General features: G+C 63.4%; 1 protein-coding gene across 3 annotated transcripts in view; it reads right to left on the bottom strand.

Moving 5' to 3' along the window:
• Positions 1 to 22,248, bottom strand: part of CACNA1I (calcium voltage-gated channel subunit alpha1 I) — a 99,403-nt gene that overhangs the window by 8,444 nt on the left and 68,711 nt on the right. For all 3 annotated transcript variants that reach the window (XM_084880007.1, XM_084880009.1, XM_084880008.1), the window contains exons 11-30: positions 21,526 to 21,677; positions 20,640 to 20,825; positions 20,233 to 20,350; positions 19,362 to 19,517; positions 18,777 to 18,870; positions 17,728 to 17,927; positions 16,708 to 17,193; positions 15,761 to 15,861; positions 14,792 to 14,915; positions 14,457 to 14,525; positions 13,811 to 13,995; positions 13,013 to 13,139; positions 11,685 to 11,810; positions 11,320 to 11,409; positions 9,233 to 9,425; positions 8,476 to 8,627; positions 6,604 to 6,713; positions 5,897 to 6,030; positions 4,492 to 4,562; positions 644 to 722 (exon numbers count right to left, since the gene is read on the bottom strand). In XM_084880007.1, coding sequence (XP_084736133.1) covers positions 644 to 722; positions 4,492 to 4,562; positions 5,897 to 6,030; positions 6,604 to 6,713; positions 8,476 to 8,627; positions 9,233 to 9,425; positions 11,320 to 11,409; positions 11,685 to 11,810; positions 13,013 to 13,139; positions 13,811 to 13,995; positions 14,457 to 14,525; positions 14,792 to 14,915; positions 15,761 to 15,861; positions 16,708 to 17,193; positions 17,728 to 17,927; positions 18,777 to 18,870; positions 19,362 to 19,517; positions 20,233 to 20,350; positions 20,640 to 20,825; positions 21,526 to 21,677 — 2,953 coding nt within the window. The remainder of the gene's footprint in view (positions 1 to 643; positions 723 to 4,491; positions 4,563 to 5,896; positions 6,031 to 6,603; positions 6,714 to 8,475; positions 8,628 to 9,232; positions 9,426 to 11,319; positions 11,410 to 11,684; positions 11,811 to 13,012; positions 13,140 to 13,810; positions 13,996 to 14,456; positions 14,526 to 14,791; positions 14,916 to 15,760; positions 15,862 to 16,707; positions 17,194 to 17,727; positions 17,928 to 18,776; positions 18,871 to 19,361; positions 19,518 to 20,232; positions 20,351 to 20,639; positions 20,826 to 21,525; positions 21,678 to 22,248) is intronic.

The following is a 22,248-nucleotide window of genomic DNA, read 5'->3' as shown; positions in this document are numbered from 1 at the left end:
GTGAGCCTGGCTCCTCCCCATCCCAAGTATCAGTGCCAGAGGGAGAGGATGGGGTGGGCCGGCCCCCGGGGAGCCCTGCTTTCTGGGGCTGGCCCTGTGTGGCCCTGGCCCGGGATGGGCACTGGCCAGTGGGCTCGGAGGGGGCATTCCCCGATGTCAGACAGCTTGGGGCTCAGATGGGCACCTGCAGCACAGGCCTGGGGTGTGCAGGAGGCCCCGGGCTGGCTCTCCCAAAAGCTCCTCCTCACGCAGGAAGGGGTGTGGATGGCGGAGGGCCTCCCTTCCCCCCACACCCCCTTGGCCTGCTGTTGGGGCTTCTCCCCAATACAAGACCCTGACGTGCCCGCTGGCGTGGCTCAGGGGGTGAGTGTTGACCTATCAACCAGGAGGTCAGGGTTCAATTCCCGGTCAGGGCACAAGCTCAGGTTGCGGGCTCAACCCCCAGTGTGGGACGTGCAGGAGGCAGCCGATCCATGACTCTCATCACTGATGGTTCTCTCTCTCACCCTCTCCCTTCTCTATGAAATCAATCAAAATATATATTTTTAAAAAGACTCTGACATGACCGTCTCAGGGGGCTCTCAGGCCTCCCCCCAAAGGCCCTTCTCCTTCCCACCCCCCACCCCCGGGCTGCCCCACTCACCCAGCTTCCCGAAGAGCTCCACGCCCAGGGCGGCGTAGATGAAGAAGAGCAGCATGAAGAGGAGGCCCAGGTTGCCCACCTGTGGAGACGGCAGGTGGGCTGGACTGGGCCCTGGTGCGGGGCGGGCTCGGGGGGCAGGAGGGAGGGTGGTGAGGGTCGGAGGAGGCTGCAAGGCCTGGGAAGGGTTGGGGTGCGGGCCAGCAGGCCCCAGTTAAAGGGCCAGCCTGAGGGCCAGGGCTCTGTGTCCATGGCTGCCACCCCCACAGGACCTCCCGGAGGGCAGGTGCCCAGTGCAGGGCACAGACAATGATAAATGCTTGGGCAGCCTCACTGTCAGCAGCCGGATCCAAGCATTTCACATTCATTAGTCCCCGCATCCACCCGCCGGTCCGTAAGCTCTCTTTTACCCCCATTCTTCAGGATGAGAAAGAAACATGCCGAGAGGCGGAATACCTTGCCCAGGGTCACGTCACTAACACTAGAGTGGGCTGGAGATGCAAAGCCAGCCCCCAGGGCCCCAGGGTCCATGCACACAATCGCTACTCCCATATACCTGTGTGTGAGGCTAGGGCCATCCCTGGGCGAATACAGAGAGGAGGGGAAGGGTGTCTCAGCAATAGCGCCTCCTCCTCCAGGAAGCCTGCCTGGATTTCCTGGGATGCAGTCTAACAGTGTGAGTGTAACTGGTGTGTCCCTGCCACGGTCTGCCCCCCTCTCCAGAAAGCTCCTGAGATCAGGAACATGGCCACGGAGAGGAGTGGGCTTGGGAATCCTGCAGAGCGGTGGGCCCCAGGCGCGTCCTGCATGCCCAGCCAGCCCTGTCCCACGGCTCCTGTGGGAGGAACGTGTCCCAGATTCCAAACCTGCTTCAGACCTGCCTGTGTGCTAGCGACCGCTTTTAACTACGGGTAAGATGAGGCTCTGGCCTTAGAAATGAACTATCTCCCGGGCCCCTCCGAAGGCCTGCAGGAATAAGTCCGGAGACGTTTGCATTAATTGCTGAAAAGGGAAACCGAGTTCGTCACAGCCTCCTAATGCTTCTTTGCTCCAGAGGAGGGTCCCCTCCCGCGCTGCTCCACAATCGCCCCGACGGCGTCGGACTAATTAAACGGCGCTCGTTCATTAACGGAACGAGCACCCAGAGAGCCCCTGGGAGGCAGCATGCGCGGCCCTGGCGGCGGGGAGGGTGCGGGAGTGGCCTGGGCCCTGGGCTCAGCTCCCCGCCTCCCAGGCCCCGGTCAGGGGATATGTGAGCCAGCGTCCACCTCACCCTCTGTCAGTCCTCCCCTCCTCCCTCAGCATCTCCCAGAGCTTGTATGGCTGCAGCCGCCCACACCCACCTCCCTGCCTCCAGCCTCTCCCTCCAGTCCATCTTACTCGGAGTCGCCAGAGCAACCTCTAAAAGGGTGAGGCCATGCCTGGCCAGTGTGGCTCAGTGGTAGAGTGTCAGCCTATGAACCAGGAGGTGCCCCGGTTGCAGGCTCAATCCACGCGGGGGGGGGGGGGGGGGGGGGGGGGGAGGGGGCGCGTGAAGGAGGCACCTGATCGATGATTCGCTCTCATCATTGATGTTTCTCTACCTCTCCCCCTCCTCTCTGAAAGCCATAAAAAATATATTTTTTAAAAAATAGCCCTGTCTGGTTTGGCTCAGTGGATAGAGCATCAGCCTGGGGATTGAAAGGTCCCAGGTTCGATTTCGGTCAAGGGCATGTACCTTGGTTGCGGGCACATCCCCGGTAGGGGGTGTGCAGGAGGCAGCTGATCGATGTTTCTCTCTCATTGATGTTTCTAACTCTCAATCCCTCGCCCTTCCTCTCTGTAAAAAATCAATAAAAAAATTTTTTTAATAAAATAGGGGAGGGGAAGGAGGTATGGGGGAGATAAGAGATCAACCAAAGGACTTGTATGCATGCATAAAAGCATAACCAATGGATGCAAAACTCTGGGGAGGGAGGGCATGTATGGGGGTGGGGGGCAATGGTAAGATATGTACACATATAATACCTTAATTTAAAAATTATAAAATATATAAAATATATAAAAATAAACAAAAGGGCGAGACTTCTCTCGTCTAGAACCCCCTGTGGTGCCCACTGCCCGAGTTTGCTGTCCTGGCATCAAAGGCCTGACCTGGCCCTGCAGACGCCCTCCCAGCCTGACCATCCGGGGAGACAGACCCGCTTGCACATTCTGTTCCCGCTGCAGGAATGACCCTCTCTCTGTCGGTGACTGGCGAATGCTTCCTCCCAGCCCCTCAGAGCCCAGCTCACCAGCCACCTCCCCTGAGGAGCCTTCCCTGATGCCTCTTTCCCCTGCGCAGGAGGAAAGGGGCTAAAGTTTAATTCCTACAGCACTTTGCGGAGAACCGAGGCAATGTCCAGGGCCAGCTCGCAGATCTGAAGGGTGAGCCCGCGGCCATGCCACGTGGTAGTGGCACTTGCGTCTCTTAAAGTGCTGATATGACTGTAATGACTATTGAGCCAGGGACCACCTGGGCACCTTCCTGTGCCCTGAGCCAACTCAGGGTTGGTCTGGGGAACCACCCAAGGTTACCCAGGGGTCAGAAAACGGGGGGTAGGGGGCGGGAAGAAGGCCAATCTAGCTGGGGGCACACACCACCCCTCCCCATTCCTAGCAGACTCTCATACAGCACGTCCTAGGACCCTGGCCCCATTCCTTTCCTGTTGGCAAGGACACCAAGGCAGGAGACGTTGAGTCGCATGCCCAGGGCCTCACAGGGGACAAAGCTTTGATCCCAGATGGGGTGATGAGTCTGGACTCCACCCACTTCCCGCCCGCACACCCCACAAGCCCAGCACGCACCCCGTCTTCCATGTGGCAAGTCTTTGGAAGAGGTTCAGTGTTGGGGAAACACACACATCTCTTTGCGCGAATGCCCCTGCTTTCAACCCAGACCTGGCGAGAGTCGTGCCGCTTTCCCTTTGCAACTGGGCTGCTGGGAAGCTCACAGAAAACTGGAGAACAGAGCTCGCTAACGTGCTTAGCCCGGGTCACTGCGGGCATGAGCTGTGCTCCCGCCTGCCCTGCGCTGCTCATCTCTCACCCTCACTGCGGCGTGCTGTGTCTGTGCCTTTTACTGAAAGATGCCTGGGGTTCCTTACGACTGGATGAGTCATAACGAATAAACGAGTGTGCACGAGGCACACCTCGGAGCAGAGGCCACCCGGCATGGGGATGTGGGGAAAGGGGAGTGAAAAGGGGAGCCGAAAGTAGTCAGGGCAGCAGGGGAGGGGGAGACTGGAATCTCAGACTTCCCAGGACGATGAAAGATGACCCCTCTATGGCCCCGACCCCATCTCCCTCCCACTGGCCAATGGGATCGTTCCCTAGGATTGTACCCACATCAGGGTCTCCTGCTGCCCCTTCTAGGATCTCAGAACAGAACCTTCTGTCCACATCACCACCTCCTTCTGCCGAGCCACCCTACAAGGTCAAGCCCCAAGTCCTCTGACCCCTTCCCCAATGTCCAATCGGTGTCAGGCCCCTTCCTTCTCCCCAGCGCAGTGCCAGCCCCTTATCACACCGCCTGCAGCATCCGTCTCCCCCTCCAGCCCCAGCCTGCTGACGCCTCCGGGCAGAATGTGGGTCCCCCAGGGCCAGCCCGGGGCCCGGTAAAGAGCGGGGTTGGCGAGTGCTTAGTGATGTCAGCAAGGAAGAGGCAAGACGCCTGCTCTGTCTCGCAGTCCCCGCACACACTGCTTCTTTGGAGACAGGTTCTTGCTGTCTCCGGGCAGGTTCAGGGAGAAGGGGCGTCAGGGCCCGCCCCCCAGGGCCCAGCACGGCCCCAGCCGCAGGCAGGAGGGGCCGCCGGAGGCCGCGGCTCTTACCTGGGGCAGAGCCTGCACCACCGTGTCCAGCAGCGCCCGCATGCCCGTGGCCATCTTCAGCAGCTTCAGCACTGTGGGCGAGACCAGCGGCGCTCAGCCCGGGCCGTGGGCCGGGCGTGTGCACGCGTGTAAACGCCACAGCACGGGGCTGAGTGGGTGTGGCACCAGGCGTAGACGTGGGTGTGAAAGAGCCCGAGAGGAGGGCCCGCCAGGGGGAGGCCAGGGGTATAGTGTGTGAGGGGAAAGCCTGAGCAGGACTCCCTCGTTCACCGCGATGAGGAGAAATGACCACCAGTGAGTGCCCGCTCTTCCTCCGGCGTTACCCTGAGCTCCGCACAGCCCCCCCTGGGGCCCCGGAGCCACAGCGGGCGCAGGGGCGAGTGAGGCCCCGTGAACTCGGGGAGGAGGCTCTGAAAGAGTGTGGGCACAGCCTGGGGCGGCCGGGGTCTGGGGACGAAAGGGGTTTAAGAAGCTGGTGTTGGAGAAATGAAAGGAGAAGCCGGTGAGGAACTCCAGTCTGAAGCCGGCCGCACGGGTCGTGGTGCGGTGAGGAGGGGCGCCGTGTGCTGTACGGAGCGGCCCATGGACGTGGGCACCTGAGTGCATGTTGGCTGTGAGCTCCTCCCGGCTTCTGCTCTCCCTGCTCAGCAGGAAGCCCATCGTGCCCAGTCCCCTCCCCCATCGCCCAGTCCCCTCCCCCATCGCCCAGTCCCCTCCCCCATGGTGCCCAGTCCCCTCCCCCATGGTGCCCAGTCCCCTCCCCCAACGTGCCCAGTCCCCTCCCCCATTGCCCAGTCCCCTCCCCCATCGCCCAGTCCCCTCCCCCATGGTGCCCAGTCCCCTCCCCCATCGTGCCCAGTCCCCTCCCCCATGGTGCCCAGTCCCCTCCCCCATTGCCCAGTCCCCTCCCCCATCGCCCAGTCCCCTCCCCCAACGTGCCCAGTCCCCTCCCCCATCGTGCCCAGTCCCCTCCCCCATTGCCCAGTCCCCTCCCCCATTGCCCAGTCCCCTCCCCATGGTGCCCAGTCCCCTCCCCCATCATGCCCAGTCCCCTCCCACATCGCCCAGTCCCCTCCCCCATCGTGCCCAGTCCCCTCCCCCATGGTGCCCAGTCCCCTCCCCCATCGTGCTCAGTTTCCTCCCCCATGGTGCCCAGTCCCCTCCCCCATGGTGCCCAGTCCCCTCCCCCATGGTGCCCAGTCCCCTCCCCCATCGTGCCCAGTCCCCTCCCCCATGGTGCCCAGTCCCCTCCCCCATCGTGCTCAGTCTCCTCCCCCATGATGCCCAGTTCCCTCCCCCATCGTGTTCAGTCTCCTCTCCCATGATGCCCAGTCCCATCCCCCATCGTGCCCAGTCCCCTCCCCCATGGTGCCCGCACTCCCCTCCCCCGTGGCCCCACGCTCACCCCGGGCGATGCGCAGAACCCGCATGATGCGGATGATGGTGGGGTTGATGGGCAGGGCCGCGTTGATCTCAATCTCCTCCAGCGTGATGCCCATGACCGACAGCAGCACGATGGCCAGGTCCAGCTGGTTCCACCTGCTCGGGGGCACAGGAGGGCAGGAGTGGGAAGCAATGTGAGAGTCACTAGTTCAGACACCTCAGCTCGCAGGAGGTCCCAGCTCTCCACCCCCTGCTGTGGCTGGCAGCCACCCTTCCACTAGCCCTCCAGACCCCGCCGGGTCCAGCTCCCTCTCTGCCCTTAGCCTCCAGATCCTCCAGCAAGAGGCTCACCAGGCAAAATAAATACCTTTGGCCTCCTGCAGGGGGAAGAAATGGACTCTGACTTCTGCCTTAAATCCTGAGCCCCTGCTCCCTCGGTGTGGCCAAGGGCTAGTCTGGCAAGCCCTCCGCACCCTGTTTGCTCCCTCTGAGAGAGGAGCCCGGGGGTGTGCAGGGCCCACGGAGCTGTGATGAGGAGACTCGGCACCAGGTGGTGCCCTATCGACTTCCTGTTCAGGGCTGCAGGCAGCACCCAGGGGCCCTGGTCATCAGTGCCCAGACACCTATTGGTTCCGCGCCTCTAGCTGCCCCAGGCTTCCCCAGGGATCAGGCCTGCTTCCCCATCCTGCAGCCCCTTCAGTGCTGCTACAGCCCGGCCCAGCCTCTCACCGGTCCTTGAAGAAGCGCCGCAGACCGAATGCCACCAGCTTCAGCACGGCCTCCAGCACAAAGACGGTGGTGAAAAAGTAGTTGCAGTACTTGAGGGCTATCTCCAGGGACTGTGGGGAGGGGGGAGGTCAAAGAGAAGCATGATCCAGGTCCCAGAACCTGCCCCTCCCTCCATCTTCCTCTAGTCAGAAAGTCTCTGCCTTTTAAGAGAATTTAATCCATTCACCTTTAGTGCAATGACCTATGTGTCTACTTTTACTCCTTCCATCTTACATAATGTGCACCATTTCTTTCACTGCTTATTTCCTTTTCTTTCTCTCTGCTGGTCTGGTCCAGGTACCCCTCTTTGGAAGCAGTGTTGGTTAATAGTTAGGGGTCATGTTTAAGAACCAGACAGCCTAGATTCGAATCCTGGCTCAGCACTTACTCCTTGTTCACTATGACTTTTGGGCAACTCACTTGACCTCTGGGAGTTAGATTTTCAATCTGTAAACTGGGGATGATAACAGTACCTTACCTCATAAAGTTGCTGTGAAAATTAAATGAGCTAATAGCCCTGTGCCAGGCAGGATTATAGATTTAAATACTTGGTAAATGTGAGCTATTATTACTCCATTTCTTCATGATAATGTGGAAGTTCCTTCCTGCCAATGGTTGCCTTCCTTTCCTCTGAATGCATAACATTCCTCTGCTATCATCTATACAAATTAAAGGGTAATATGCTAATTAGACTGGGTCCACCGGCCATCTTTTGGACCTCCGACTTCTTTCCAGACAAAGCCATGGTGGTGGGGGCCCAGGCAGAGGCAGTTATGGCAGATCAGATAGGCAGGGGAGAGCAGTTAGGAGTGAGATCAGGTTGGCAGGGGGTTGGGGGCAATTGGGCTGGCAGGGGAGGAGAGTTGGGGCTGCCTGCAGGGGAGGGCAGTTGGGGGTGACCAGGCCAACAGGGGAGAGCAGTTGGGGGTGACCAGGCCAGCAGGGGAGAGCAGTTGGGAGCATTAGGCAGGCAGGCAGGTGAGTGGTTAAGATCCAGTGGTCTTGGATTGCGAGAGGGATGTAGAGATTGGGCCTAAACCGTCAGTTGGACGTCCCCGAGGGGTTCCGGATTGGAGAGGGTGCATGCTGGGCTGGGGGCCAACACGCCCCACGCTGTGTGCACGAATTTTGTGCACTGGGCCTCTAGCTTAAAAAAGATACTAACCCCTCACCTGGAGACTGCTCCCCTCTTCTTCCCCCATCTCTGATAAGAAGCTTTTGGGATACACCTGCTGCTACAAGCCCCACACACGCCCCTCATGTACACTGCCTACAACTAGCTAGGAGCTGGTCACCCTCCCCCACCTCTGTGCTTGCCCCCAACAGCCCTGCTACCTGAAATGCCCCCCTCTCCAGGCTCCAGGTGCCCAGGCAGCAGTGGGGGCCACCTGGCTGTCGTTGAACACAAATCAAAGTCCTGGCTCCACTGCTTCCTGGCTGACTAATTGGGCAACACGTTTTCTCTCTCTGAGCCTCAGTTTGTCCGTCTACAAAATCAGAAGAGAGTCCCCTCCCCCACCTTAAGGTTGCTACGAGGATGAGAGAGTTAAAACGGCAGCATGCCTTGCAGGAAGTCCTAGGAAAAACACCCTGGCCGCTGCTACCTGTATTCAAGGTGGGGCCAGTGTCCCCTTCCCCCCCACCAGACATCGGAGACCCTCCCCTCTGGCCCTGCTCTCTCAGTCACCGGTCCTCCCAGGCCCAGAGCTCCCTGGGCACAGGGCCCAGCCTGGGCGACTCCAATCCTGCCCCACCCTGTCCCAGGGCAGGTCCTGCTGAGGGCCTCTCCCCATGAAACCTCGGCCCCCGTCGGGGGGCAGGACTGGCGCTCACCATCGGCTGGTTGTAGTGTTCCAGGGACATGGTGACCACGTTGAGGCAGATGACGAAGGTGATGAAGATGTCCAGGTAGTGGCTGGTGCACATGGAGTGGATGAGCAGCCGGGTGGGGCAGTAGGTGGCGTAGTAGGGCAGCCGCTGGGCCTCTGCCAGGGGTGGCACAGGGGTGTGGCACAGGCCACAGAGGGTGGCCAAGGCGGGCACAGAACACGTGGAGGGGGAGACAGAGGGGGGAGAGGAAGCAAGGGAGAGAGGTGTCAGTCTACCCAGGCCCCGGGAGTCAGGCCTAGGCCCCTCCCCCCAGCCACGGGGCCACAGGGAAACGGGTCAGATGTGGGGGTACGTGGCAAAGAGAGCAGGACACGGATTCTCTCCGTCCAGCCCCAAAGTGCCCATGGCAGGGGCTCTGGTCTGCGAGGGGAGGACAGGGGGCCCCCAGCTCAGGGCCGGGCATCCAGGCTCTGCCTTTGCCCTCTGCCTGGACGGAGACCCCTGGCTGACATGGGTACCACCATCTGACTCCGGGTGGACACAGATGGGGCTCAGGTCACCTGGACAGGCAGGCACTGGGCAAGGGGCCGGGCCAGGGGCACAGGGGCCGGACCCTCTGTCCCTTCCAGCTCCAAGGCCAGAGGCTGGTGTGGGACTCAGGCCTCAGCCCGCCCGGGAGGACCAGCGGCCGGCGGGGGCAGAGGAGGCCCGGGCGGGGTCCCCCCCACCCCGGGAGCCCCCCCTCCCTCCTCCCGCTCACTCCGGCGCTTCCTCTCCAGCCGCCGCTGCCGCTTCTCCTCGCGCCGCCGCGCCTCCTCGGCCTCCTGGTGCTGCCGGCACTTGTGGAAGTTCTCCACCACCACGCCCACGAACATGTTGAGCACGAAGAAGCTGACGATGAGCAGGAAGGAGATGAAGTAGAGCAGCATCCAGGGGTTGTGGTTGGGCACGGGCTGCGGGGAGCCAGAGGGGCTGAGGCAGGCTGACCAGGCACGAGGGGCTGCGGTGGGGGAGGGGGCGCCCTACCATGCTGAGCCTCCGTGCAGCTGAGATACAACGGAGCCGGCCTCCCAGGGGGCCGTGCGGTTTGAAGGAGGGTGCAGAGGAAGTGCCCGCCCCGGCCTGGCACAAGTAAGGTGCTCGGCAAAGACAGCCCCTTCCCTTCCCTGCTCCAGCTGCTGCCTCCTGGACACATGTCCACCCGTCTCCTTCCTTTCACCCACCCACCATCCACCCGCTTATTAATCTGTCCACTCACCATGCACCCATCTATTCATCTACCCATCCATCCACTTATTCATCCATCCATCCACACATCCATCTATTCACCCATCCACCCACCCATTCATTCATCCATCCACCCACCCACCCACCCATCCATCCACCCATCCACCCATCCATCCACCCATCCATCCACCCACAACACATCCATCTATTCACCCATCCACCCACCCATCCATCCACCCATCTATTCATTCACCCATCCATCCACCCATTCATCCACCCCACAACACATCCATCTATTCACCCATCCACCCACCCATCCATCCACCCATCTATTCATTCACCCATCCATCCACTTATTCATCCATCCATCCACACATCCATCTATTCACCCATCCACCCATCCATCCACACATCCATCTATTCACCCATCCACCCACCCATCCATCTACCCACCCATCCACCCACCCATCCACCCACCCATTCACCCATCCATCCACCCACCCACTCACCCATTTGCCCACCCATCCATCCATCCACCCATCCATCTACCCATCTATTCATCCATTCATCTGTTCATCCACCCACCCATCCACCCATCCACCTATCCATCCACCTAACCATCCACCTATCCATTTATCCACCCCCCCCATACATCCATCCATCCACCCAATATCCACCTATCCATCCACCCACCCATTTATCCACCCACCCACCCTTAATTTATTCATCCATCCATCTATTCACTTATTCATCCATCCATCCACTTATTCATCTGTCTACCCATCATCCATCCACCTATCCATCCATCCAGCCATCCATCCACCCACTTATTCATCCTTCCAGAAATAAGGCAGCCAGCAGGGGGAAAACATATCCCTTGTGGAGTCCGGGGTGGGGAGGGGAGTTGGGGTGGTGGATGAATGGAGAAGTACAGGAAGATGCCCCCAAGTGCTCTCATTCCCTACTCTGCCCCTGAAGGGGCCCCTACTCTCGGGGGAAACTCAAGAGCAAGAGCTCAGACTTCCCATGGGGCCCAGCCTCCTCCCTGATCCCTTCCACCTTCTTCATTCTCAAATCCATCCCCCCAGCAGCCCACAAGAAGCCCCACAGGCACGCCGGGCGCTGCCACTCCCTGGCTCTAATGCCTTCTCTGGCTCCCACTGCTCCCAGCTGAACGCCGGCCCTGCCATGCCGGACACCCAGTCCTGCTTGCCTCCTCCACACCTCCTGCCATTCTCCCCCCACTTCCTATTCTGGAACCTCTTCTCAGGACTCCCTGAATGTGTCACTCTCTTGCCTCAGGCTGCACCTACTGTCCCCTCAGCTGGCTCAGCCCCTCTCCACCCACCAGGCCCTGCACCCCTCCAGGCTGGGGCCAGCTTGGCGGGCTGTCCCTACAGAGCAAGGGGCTTTGTGAAGCCAATGGAGCAATGACGTTCACTCCCCAGGGGGTGGCTCTGCTGGGGGAGGATTGAGGCCCGGATGGGGAGGGGCGGGCCTCGCTGACAGGGGGAGACGCTGGGGCTGTGGGTCTTGCTGACACCGGTTTCAGATCACTGGGCCCCAAAACCGCCTCGCCCCTGCCCTGCTGCCCTGCTGCCCCAGCCCAGCCACCCCCACCTGCTGGTCCACAGCGACAGCATCCAGGCCGTTGTACATGATGTTCACCCAGCCATCCTTGGAGGCCAGGACGAAGAGAGACATCAGGGCCTGGCAGACATGGGGAGGGGAGGGAACAGAGGTGATGGATGACAAAGGGTCGCGGACCAGCGGAGACTGCCCGGCAGTCACACACCTCCGGACCCTCCTCTCCCCAACCCGCCTCCCCCTGCTCCACCCGGTGCTTCCACCACCCTGCTCATCTGTCGCAGCCCAGGGCCCGGGCCGGGAAATGAGTTCTGGGATGGATGGGCTCCTGCCGGCACCGGCCCTCCTCCTGTCACTGTCCCTCCACCCCCGGGTGGCAGGTGGGGAGAGGGGCTCACCTGGCCCAGGTTGTCGAAGTTGTACTTGTGATGGACCCAGCGGTAGTTGGCGGCCATGCAGTCGGAGCGGTTGGTGATGTTGCGGGTGTCCACGCCGAGACAGTGGTAGAACTTGCCCTTGAAGAGCTGCGGGGGGGGGGGGGGGGGGGGGACGCAGGGTGAGCGGCCTCCCATGGGGTGGGGGTGGGGGGGTGCCACTCAGGACAGGGGCTGCTCCTCAGGAGACACCTCCTCTGTGCACAGCCCGGCCAAGCACTCAGCCACACCATCGCCCCAAGTCCCCCCCCAGGAAGGGGCGCTGCTCTCATCCCCCCTCGCAGATGAGGAGACGGAGGCCCAGGGGCGGCAGGTAATGTCCTCAAAGTCACTGAGGTTTAGGAAGTGGCAGAGTCGAGGTTCACACCCTGGTTTGTCTGTTTCCTGGGCTCTGCACAGGCCCGAGACCAGACCCCAGTGCCTGTGCCCAAGATCCAGGTGGGGACCCCACTGGAGAAGATGCCTGCATATCCCCAGGGAAGAGAGAGACACAAGCCTCCTCCATGTCAGCTGCCTGGAAGGGGCAGGGCCACTGTCCACTCCAGCCCCTCCTGCCCAGGTGGCTCCCCTGTGGCTCTCTCAGCAACCCCAAAGAATGCCTGTGCCCAGGCTCCTCGCCAGCTACAGCCCAAAGGCAGGGCCAGGTGAGGAGCGTTCAGGCCTCGGGGCTCAGACACTCAGGAAACGGGAAGGGTCTCAGCAGCCGCTCAGACCCCAGAGGGCCAGGCCACTGCGGCCACCCCCGTCTCCCACCTTATGACCAAACCCTTTCGCGCCCCGAGGCCCATCTCATTCCTGGGCGGGGCTCCACCCCAAAGCCCACGCCAGCTCCAGGCCCTGCTGTGTCATGGCCCCCATGGCCCCGATCCTGGAGACGCCAGCCCCGGCTCCTTCACTGCCCTCCCAGGTGCTTCCCGTCTGACCAGCCCACCATCGGCTCATCTCTACGCCAGTCACAGCTCCCGGCTCACCTCCACATGTGCCCATCCTCCCCTGAGCCAGCCCACACACACCTGTCCCAATCACCCTCCTTCACGGCCCAGTGCAAAGGGCACCTTCTCAGGGTGCTTCCCCGACTGTCCCCAGCCCAGCCCCCGCTCCTGTGTAGCTCGGACCCCTGTGATCCCATTTACCCAGCCTGCCTTGCATCAACCACGTCTGTCTCCCTCTGGGACGGGGAACTCGCTGCTGACGGGGACGTGCTGCTCCACCAGGGCCCCGAGCCCCCCGGTCGGAGGAGCTGAGCGGGAGTGAGGAGCCTCTATGCCCACCTGAGAGCCGGCCCCCCTCACCTGCACCCCCAGGATGCCGAAGATGATGAAGAAGGCGCAGCAGATGAGGACGATGTTGCCGATGGGCTTAAGGGAGGAGATGAGCGTCTCCACCACCAGCTTCAGGCCCGGGGCCCGGCTGATGACCCTGCAGGCGGGGAGGGACCGGGGCACGGTCAGCCTCAGCCAGGCGGGAGGCGGCCCGGGCCGCCCAGAGTCACCAGATCTGTGGGCACAGCAGGCACTGCGCGGGGGGCTGCCTCCATCCCCAGTCTTCACACACATACACACACACATACACACACACACACATATACACACACTTGCACACTCACACACATTTACACACACACCCATACCCACACACACACACATGCACACATATATATACACACATACACACATATATACACACACATACACACACACACATAGACACACATATACACACTTGCACAGGAACACACACATGTACACACATGCACACATATATATACACACACATATACACACACACACACATAGACACACACACACGCACACACCCTCAGCCTGATGCCTGGCCCTGCTCAGCTAATGCTGGGCACAGGCCAGCAGAGGACTATGGGTAGGGAGGACTATGGGTAGGGAGGACTATGGGAAGGGAGGACTACGGGTAGGGAGGACTACGGGTAGGGAGGACTACGGGTAGGGAGGACTACGGGTAGGGAGGACTACGGGTAGGGAGGACTATGGGAAGGGAGGACTATGGGTAGGAAGGACTATGGGTAGGGAGGGCAGGAGACCCCAGGCCCCCCCCGAACACGGGGGGCTCCTCACCGCAGGGGCCGCAGGGTGCGCAAGAGCCGCAGCACCCGGAGGACCCCCAGGATCTTGGCGCCGCCGGCCGAGGCCAGGGACACCACGATGTCGATGATGGACACGAAGACCAGGAAGCCGTCCAGCACGTTCCAGCTGCTGCGCAGGTACGCCTGCTCCCCGAAGTACAGGCCCAGCGAGACCACCTGGGGGCGACGGGCAGGTCACCTGCCTCGGCCAGAGAGCCGGGCTGAGGGGAGTCAGGGGAGGAGCTGCAGGGGGCACACGCTCAGAAGGTGGGTGGTGGGCAGGACCTGGCAGGTCTGGGCGCATGAAGCAGCCCCACAGCCAGTTCTGGTCCACTCCCCCCTCTCATCTGCAAACCCAGTTCCAAGCCTCCAGCAGGCACCCCCACTGCACTGCAGACATCTCCCTGCGTTCGCCTTTCCGGCCGTTGTGATGTCCTGGAGAGCAGGACGTGGCTGATTCCTTCCCCCCCCACACACACACACACACACACACACACACCCGGTCATGCTAGCCCAGCGCTGGTACCAAGCGGGTGGTTCTCTGGGCCCCTATGGGATGCTGCTGGCCAGCAGGTGAGGGACCGCCGGGGGAGGGCCGGCCACGGGGGTGGGAGGGTCCCAGGTGAGGACGGGGCTACCTTGAGGGTCATCTCGCCCACGAAGATGGCCGTGAAGATGTAGTTGGACACGGTGAGGAAAATGCGTTCCTGAAAGAGCAGGAGACACGTGGGCCTGGGGCTCCAGGACTGCCCGGCCCCCCTGCCTCCGGCCAGCGGGCATTGGGGAGGCCACGCCACAGTCCCAGGAGATGCCCCTCCGGGGACAAGCTCCCTGCCACACCTTCCTCCGCAGTGTCCATAGCCACCGCGCTGAGGGCTCCTAGTCCCCCCCGGCCCTGCCCCCTGCCCCACAGCAGGCCCCACGGCCCGCCCCTCAGCCTGGCCCCGGCCCCGCCCACAGGCCGGCCACTCACGGTGCTGCCGGCCTCGATCTGGGGCCGCTCCAGGGCGATGGTGATGCAGTTGAGAAAGATGAAGGCCAGGACGACGTAGTCGAAGAGCTTGTGGGCGATGATGGTCTGGCACAGGACCCGGAACCTGAGCACAGCGGGAGGGGCCGTGAGGGTGGGTGTGCCCCTCACCCCCCGCGGGAGGCGGGCAAAGGGCTGAGGCCCAGGGATGGCCTAGAGCCGTGGCCGGCAAACTCATCCGTCAACAGAGCCAAATATCAACGGTACAACGATGGACATTTCTTTGGAGAGCCGACGTCTGCGCACGGGCCACGAAGTTTCAGTCGCACTGTATGCGCGCACCTGCATGTGGTATTTTGTGGAAGAGCCGCACTCCAGGGGCCAAAGAGCTGTATGTGGCTCAGGAGCCGCAGTTTGCCGACCACGGGCCTATAGGACGCTGACCCTTCTTTTCTCCATCCACCCCACAGGTGGCCATTCACATCTGCTCAGGGCGCCCCCCTGGAGCCGCCTCCCGACCAGACCCCCATGGCAACCCCCACGGCCTCAGGGTGAAGGGCACCCTCCTCGCCCTGGCACAGGAGGCTTTCCAAGCACTCACCCGAGTCCCTCGCCCTGCCCCCTGCCACGCGGACACACCTTGCCTGGTGCCCCAAGCTGCTGCCCAGACCTTCCCTCGGGCTGCTCCCTCCTGGTCCAGCCTCCACCTCCTCACAGCCCTGCCCCCTGCAGATGCCCCTGCACATCCTCCCCTGCAGGAAGCCCCCATGCCCCTCCCGACGGGAGCGCCGGCTGCGTGAGCATCTGCCCACCCTGGTGCCAGCGCCGGGCTGGCCTGGACGGAAGTCCCCATCCAAACACAGGGCAGAGGCCCTCTGAGGAGCAGGCCCCGCCCTCCATGGCCCTCCCCGCTCTGTGGGACTCTCTCCCTCCGCCTTTCACCCCGGCCCACCTCCCCGCCCGGCGGCCCACCTGTTCTCCGGGGAGAAGAGGAAGACGGACCAGTCCTCGCGGACCTCGCACCAGTCCGGCTTGTACGCGTCAATCATCTTGCGCACCCGGAAGCACAGGGTCTGGCCGGGAAGGAGGGCGGGCTGGTCAGCGCTGCCCAGAGCTGCTCGTCTCTGCCCTCTCAGCCGTCCAGCAGACGGGGGTCTCCGGGGCGACTCTGAACTCTCCCAGCAAGCTCAGAGCCCACACCCGCCCATGGCAGCGGGAGGGCGTCTCTCCCAGGGCTGGGCCCACCTCAGCTGGGCACCTCCCTGAAGCCATGACCCCTGGCCCTGCCCCTAAGGCCCTCCTCCTCCAGCCCTGCCCCCCCCCGGCCTCCCTCTTTCTGTCCCCTGGCCCTGCCCCTGAGGCCCTCCTCCTCCAGCCCTGCCCCCCCTCCGGTCCCCCTCTTTCTGTCCCCTGGCCCTGCCCCTGAGGCCCTCCTCCTCCAGCCCTGCCCCCCCCGTCCCCCCTCTTTCTGTCCCCTGGCCCTGCCCCTGAGACCCTCCTCCTCCAGCCCTGCCCCCGCCCCGGTCCCCCCTCTTTCTGTCCCCTGGCCCTGCCCCTAAGGCCCTCCTCCTCCAGCCCTGCCCCCCCTCCGGTCCCCCCTCTTTCTGTCCCCTGGCCCTGCCCCTGAGGCCCTCCTCCTCCAGCCCTGCCCCCCCCCCGTCCCCCCTCTTTCTGTCCTCTGGCCCTGCCCCTGAGGCCCTCCTCCTCCAACCCTGCCCCCCCCAGTCCCCCCTCTTTCTGTCCCCTGGCCCTGCCCCTGAGGCCCTCCTCCTCCAGCCCTGCCCCCCCCCAGTCCCCCCTCTTTCTGTCCCCTGGCCCTGCCCCTGAGGCCCTCCTCCTCCAGCCCTGCCCCCCCCAGGCCCCCCTCTTTCTGTCTCCTGAACCTTTCCTGGCCCCGGCCCCCGGCCCCGCCAACTCACGTAGTCCGCCTCCTCTTCGTCCTCCCCGTGGTCCCGGCGGCCCCCCATCTGCGTGAAGACCTCTTTGGCGAGGTGGGGCATCCTGCCATTGCAGTCCTCATGCCCGGGGCCCAGGCCGGCCGCCCTCCAGGCCGCCCGGGGGTGGGTGCCCGCCGGGGGCCCCAGCTCGGCCAGGTCCAGCGAGCCCCGGGTGTCCAGGGACAGCGTCCGGCGGTGGCGGTGGTGGTGGTGGTGGTGCAGGTGGTGGCGGTGGGCCGGGTGGGGGCCGGGGTGGGCGTGGTAGACGTGCGGGGTGTGCGGGGGCGCGGGCCGCGGCGGCCCCTCGTCCCGGGCGCCCTCGCCGGCCCGGGCCCCGCGCTCGGCGGCCAGCAGGGCCTCGTGCTCCGCGGACGGCGGCCTGTGCTTGAGGCTGTTCCAGCTGGAGCGGCGGCTGGCCCAGGCCCCGCTGCGGCCCCACGGCCCGTAGCAGGAGCTCCGGGAGCTGGACTGGGAGGAGCCGGGCGCCCGTCAGCCCCGCGGCCCTGGCTGGGGCCCCAAAGGGGCCGCCGGCCTGGCCAGGGGGTGGCAGAACCAGCGGGACTCCGGGGGCCCTCTCCCCGCCCAGCCTCGCACCCCCCGCACCCGTGGCCGGGCGGGCGTGCCCACAGTGTGCCCTCGTCTCCTCCTGCCACCTCGTTCCTTTGTAAAGGGCCATTTTCCTCTTTACAGGCAAGGAAACCGAGGCTCAGAGAGGCTGTGCCTTCCTGGTGGGGTCTGCCTGCCCCCCGAGCTCAGCTCTTTACCCTACACATCCCATTCTCCACACCAGACCCGCTGGCCCCACCCCATTCATTCACTCACTCATTCATTCATTCATTTCTTGCTGTCAGGTCCCACTCTGGCACCTGGAACCCACAAATGCAAGAGGGATCATCCCTGCCTGGTCTGGCTGACCACCCGGTGCCCCAGGCCTGGGCACCAGTTTGAAGGCGCTTCTCCCCGCAGGGAGCAGCCATCAGAGACTCCCCACCCAGGACTCACCAGGGAGCGCTGGTCGTAGCTCACCCTGCCCAGCGACATGACGCTGCTCTTGCGGGAGCCCAGGGCCACCAGCATGGGGTCCGGCTGCAGCGACAGGCGGGCAGGGGCCGCGGGCCCGGCTGGGCCCAGGTGGCCACACAGAGGGAGGCTGAGGTCCAGGTGCCCGTTGGGCGTCAGAGGAATCGGGTACAGCTTGGGGTCTGGAGAGGGGAGAGGGACAGAGAGGGAAGGGCAGACAGAAAGCCGGAACAGGAGCAGAAGAAGATATGAGACAAAGAAGCAGACATGGCCGACAAACAGAAACGGAGAGCTGTTCTGGGGAGAACTCCTCCACCAGGAAGCCTTCCAGGTTGGACCCCACCACAGGTGCCTCCCCTCTGCCCCGCCTGCAGGCTCTCAGCTTATGTTTGTGTTTATTTTCTCGGCTCATTTTTGGGTGTGTGAAACCCTTGCCTTCTGGGTTCAGGGAAACCACTGAGCTTCACCCAGCATGAGCCCGCCCTGCCATGCCCGCTGTGGAAAGCAAGGCAAAGGCCATCCAGCCCGGTTAGTGACCCGGGACATGGCGTGGGCTGGGAGGGTTGCCCAACAGGACAAAACCCGGGCATCCGAGCCCAAAGCTCTTCTCAACAGGCCACTGACTTTTTAAAAACATATATTTTTATTGATTTCAGAGAGGAAGGGAGAGAGATAGACAGACAGAGAGAAACATCAATGATGAGAAAGAATCATTTATTGGCTGCCTCCTGCATGACCCCCCCTGGGGATCGAGCCCACAACCGGGGCATGTGCCCTTATCCATGATTGAACCCAGGACCCTTCAGTCTGCAGGCCGACACTCTATCCCCTGAGCCAAACCGGCTAGGGCTGGCCTCCGACTTTTTGAGATGTAGCATTTCTCTCCATTATGAACGGAAACAACAAACGGCAGAGATTAGCAGTCCCAGAGCCCGGGTTTGAGGGGAGACCCGGAAAGGCTGTGCCCCGGGCCCACCGGGGTCTCTGGGGAGGGGTCCCGGCCCCCCCGGGGACAGGAGAGGCCCGGGTACCTCCGAGGCTGTCCAGGCCCTCCTGCAGCTTGTCAAAGTCCTCCGGGCTGGACGAACTCTGGTCCTCGTCCGAGTAGGAGCGATTGGCGTCACCCTGGGAGGCGGGCCCGCACATTGGACCGCATGTCAGCTCAACCCTCCCCTCCCTCAACCTTTTTAATGGGTGCCCCCCCAGCCCACCCCCGTTTTACAAATGCGGAAACTGAGGCTCAGGAAAGGGGAGTGAGAACCAACGAGGGCCCAGCCCACAAACCCACGTCTGCCTGACTGCGAGTTGCCCAAAGCCTCGGAGGATGGCGGAGGCAGGATCCAGAACCCCGGTCCTGGAGACTTTAATCTCAGAGATGGAGAAGGAGGCCTAGTCTTACCCCCGGGGGAGACGCGGGGACCCTAGGTGCTGCCTCCATGTGCCTGCTTCCTGCGATGGGAGGCTCACTCCCTCACTGGCAACTACCCGCCCCCCCCCCTCTTCTGGAGACCCGCCTGCTAGGTGTCTGAATTGCAGCCCTCCCCCGTCCGGACCCCCTCGCCTCCCCCCATCTCCCCAGGCCCCAGGAGGCGCTTCCCCCACAGGGTCCCAGTCACCTCCGCCTGGAAGCCCTCCACCAGGATGGCCACCAGCAGGTTGAAGAGCACGTAGTTGCCGAAGGTCATGAGGGCCACGAAGTAGAGGGAGGCCCAGGGCGAGGTGGAGGCCATGCCGTTGTAGAGGACGACGTTCCAGTCCTCCTGGGTGAGGATCTGGGGGGGGGGGGGGGCGGGGGCACGCGGCTCAGCACATCCTCAGCCCCAGCCCAGCCCAGCCCAAGGGTGGGGCAGCTGCAGGCACCTGGCAGCCCATGCCCCCTGCAGCCTCCTCTCACAGGGGCTGGGCACCCAGGGACCTCGAGGATCACCGCACTAGCTGGGGCGTGCCCACCTGGCAGAGCCTCAGACACACACACACACACACACACCCCCAAACACACACACACCGCTCGCCTGTGCTCCCACACCCCTGCCCTGACACCCACTCCCCACTGAGCGGGGCTCCCTCCCAGCTGCTCCCACAGCCCCTCCTCCATCCCGCTCAGGCGATCCGCCTGCCCGCCCCCCAGCACAAGCCCACCCCCGTCTCCCTGCTCCTCCGCCCCTGAGCTGTGTGCACACACTCATTCACCCACGTCCACACTCCGGGGAGGAGCAGTCTGAGGGGAGAGGCCTCACGGGCCCCGCGTCTCAGGGTGGGAGCGGAGGGGGCAGGGAGGGCACTGGCGGGCAGCCCAGCTGCCAGAGCCCGTCCTCAGCCTGCCAGGCCACGCCCCCCACGCTGGCCCACGAAGCCGGAGTGGAGGGACCTCCCTGTCAGGCCCCCTCTTCTCTGGATTCCCCGAGGCTGGCGGCACTGACAGGAAGCGACCCCGGGTGGGACCCCGCGCCCGCCCGCCCTCCCCGTCACACAGGGCCACGTGCTCGCCTGGAACACCGTGACGATGGCCCACAGCAGGGAGTCAAAGTTCTTCCTGTCGGGGATGGTGTCTCCCGTGTCCGTGCGGAGGCTGAACTTGCAGCCAAAGATGTGCATCCCGAGAATGCTGGGGGAGGGGCAGAGGGAGAGAGGCGGCTCAGGGACACCCGGCTCCGGCCCCTCCTCCTGTGTCTTCCCCTACACAGCCCAGTAAGACGGGAGGGAGCCGCGCGGGTCCCATTTCGCAGACGTGAACACTGAGACCCCGAGGGGACGTGCCGGCCCAGAGCCACCGGGGACTGAGAGGCGGTGGCAGGACTGACGCCCGGGCCCGGGGTGTGGCCCGAGAGCCCCGCCAGCACCCGCCTCCCTCAGCCCGGGGGGGCGGGGGCAGGGACGGCCGGGGGCGGGCCCACCTGAAGATGAAGATGAAGAGCATGAGCAGCATGCAGAAGGTGGCCACGTTGTCCATGGTCTTCATGAGCACCACCAGCTGGCGCCGCAGCGCGGGCATGAAGCGCACCAGCTTCAGCACCCGCAGCAGCCGGAAGGTGCGCAGCACCGACAGCCCGCCGTCCGCCTGCCCCACGATCTCCCAGATGCTGCCCGGAGGCCGCACGCCGTCACGCCGTCACACCATCACGCCATCACGCCATCACGCCATCACGCCGGGGCGGTGGGCGGCGGGGAGGGAGGCGGGAGGAGAGAGGGCAAAGGGAGAGACGGAGAGCTCCGTTTATTCATTTGTTCGTCCAACCAACAGTAGGTCAAGGTCACTGCTGCTCCAGGCACCCTAGGGTGGGGGTCTGTTAACCTGGATCCCATGGACCCTCCTCCAAGGAGTCTAGGGACCGAATTCAGGGATTTCTGAATTCAGAATCCAGAATCCACAGAGGTCGCCGGGCTGTTTCTCAGATTTAACTTTCTTTCGAGTGCGAACGGAGACAACGAAATACAGAGAATCAGCGGCTCCACAAACGGAGACAACGAAATACAGAGAATCGGCGGCTCCCGTGGCCTCGCGGAGAGTGGGAGTGGCTGTTGTGAAGTCCCACGGCGGTGGGTGCGGACATTTCTGAGCAGAGTGTGTGCTGCTCCCTCCCCTGGGGCGGTGGGAGTCACAGACCCGCTGCTCCGTTTCACCACTCAGTGCATTAGCCCAGGAGCACGTATGTGGCCGAATCACACACTTTTAAGATCTGTGTCCACTGCACTGCAGTGTCATCGGCTTCCTTCACCGGCTGGGCCACCCCCTCTTCCCCCCTGACACCCCAGGGGCCCACCCCCCGGGCAGAGGGGCACCTGATGATGACGATGATGCTGTCGAAGATGTTGTAGGGGTTGCGCAGGTAGTCGAAGAGCCCGAAGGCCGCCAGCTTCAGCAGCATCTCCAGGGCGAACATGCTGGTGAAGACCACGTTGCAGATCTCCAGGACGTTGGTCAGCTCCTCGGGCTGTGGGCGTCGGGAGGAGAAAGGGACCCGGTCAGGCAGAAGGCGGCACGGGTCCCCTGTGGAAGCCCCCTGGCTCTCAGACTGCCCCTCCAGCCCCCCAGGAGGGGGCAAGGCCTGGCTCTGCCACCCGGCTGCGTGGCCGGGCAGGTCAGTATCCTCGCTGGTGCTCCATCTCCCTTTACCCCGAGGCCTTGAGGACTTTGCAGTCCTGCCGCCCGGATCCCGAGAGGCCCACCGAGAGGCTGGGACCCCTCGGGGCTGACATTTGGAAATGGTGCTCTAGCCACACGCGGAGAGAGGCATCACGATGCCCGCTGCACAGAGGAAGGCACGGGCTCAGACGCCGGTCTGAGGCCCCACAGTGCAGAGCGGAAAGTGGAAGGCAGCTCGTTTGCAGAGAGGAAGCAGGCGGAGAGCAGGCCTGTGTCTGCCCACCACGGAGCCAGGCTGCCCCGCCTGAACCACAGACAAGGGGAGGACCTGCACCCCCAGCACAGCCGCCGATGCCCCAGGCGGCCGGGAGGCCCCGGGAGGCGGCTCCGTGGCACAGGGGAGGAGACGGAGGCTCAGA

This window comes from Pipistrellus hanaki (assembly GCF_964339955.1).
Source record: "Pipistrellus hanaki genome assembly, chromosome: 3".
NCBI classification, from domain to species: Eukaryota; Metazoa; Chordata; class Mammalia; order Chiroptera; family Vespertilionidae; genus Pipistrellus; species Pipistrellus hanaki.
The sequence above is the reverse complement of the archived record's forward strand: the minus strand, read 5'-3'. Positions and strand labels throughout refer to the sequence as shown.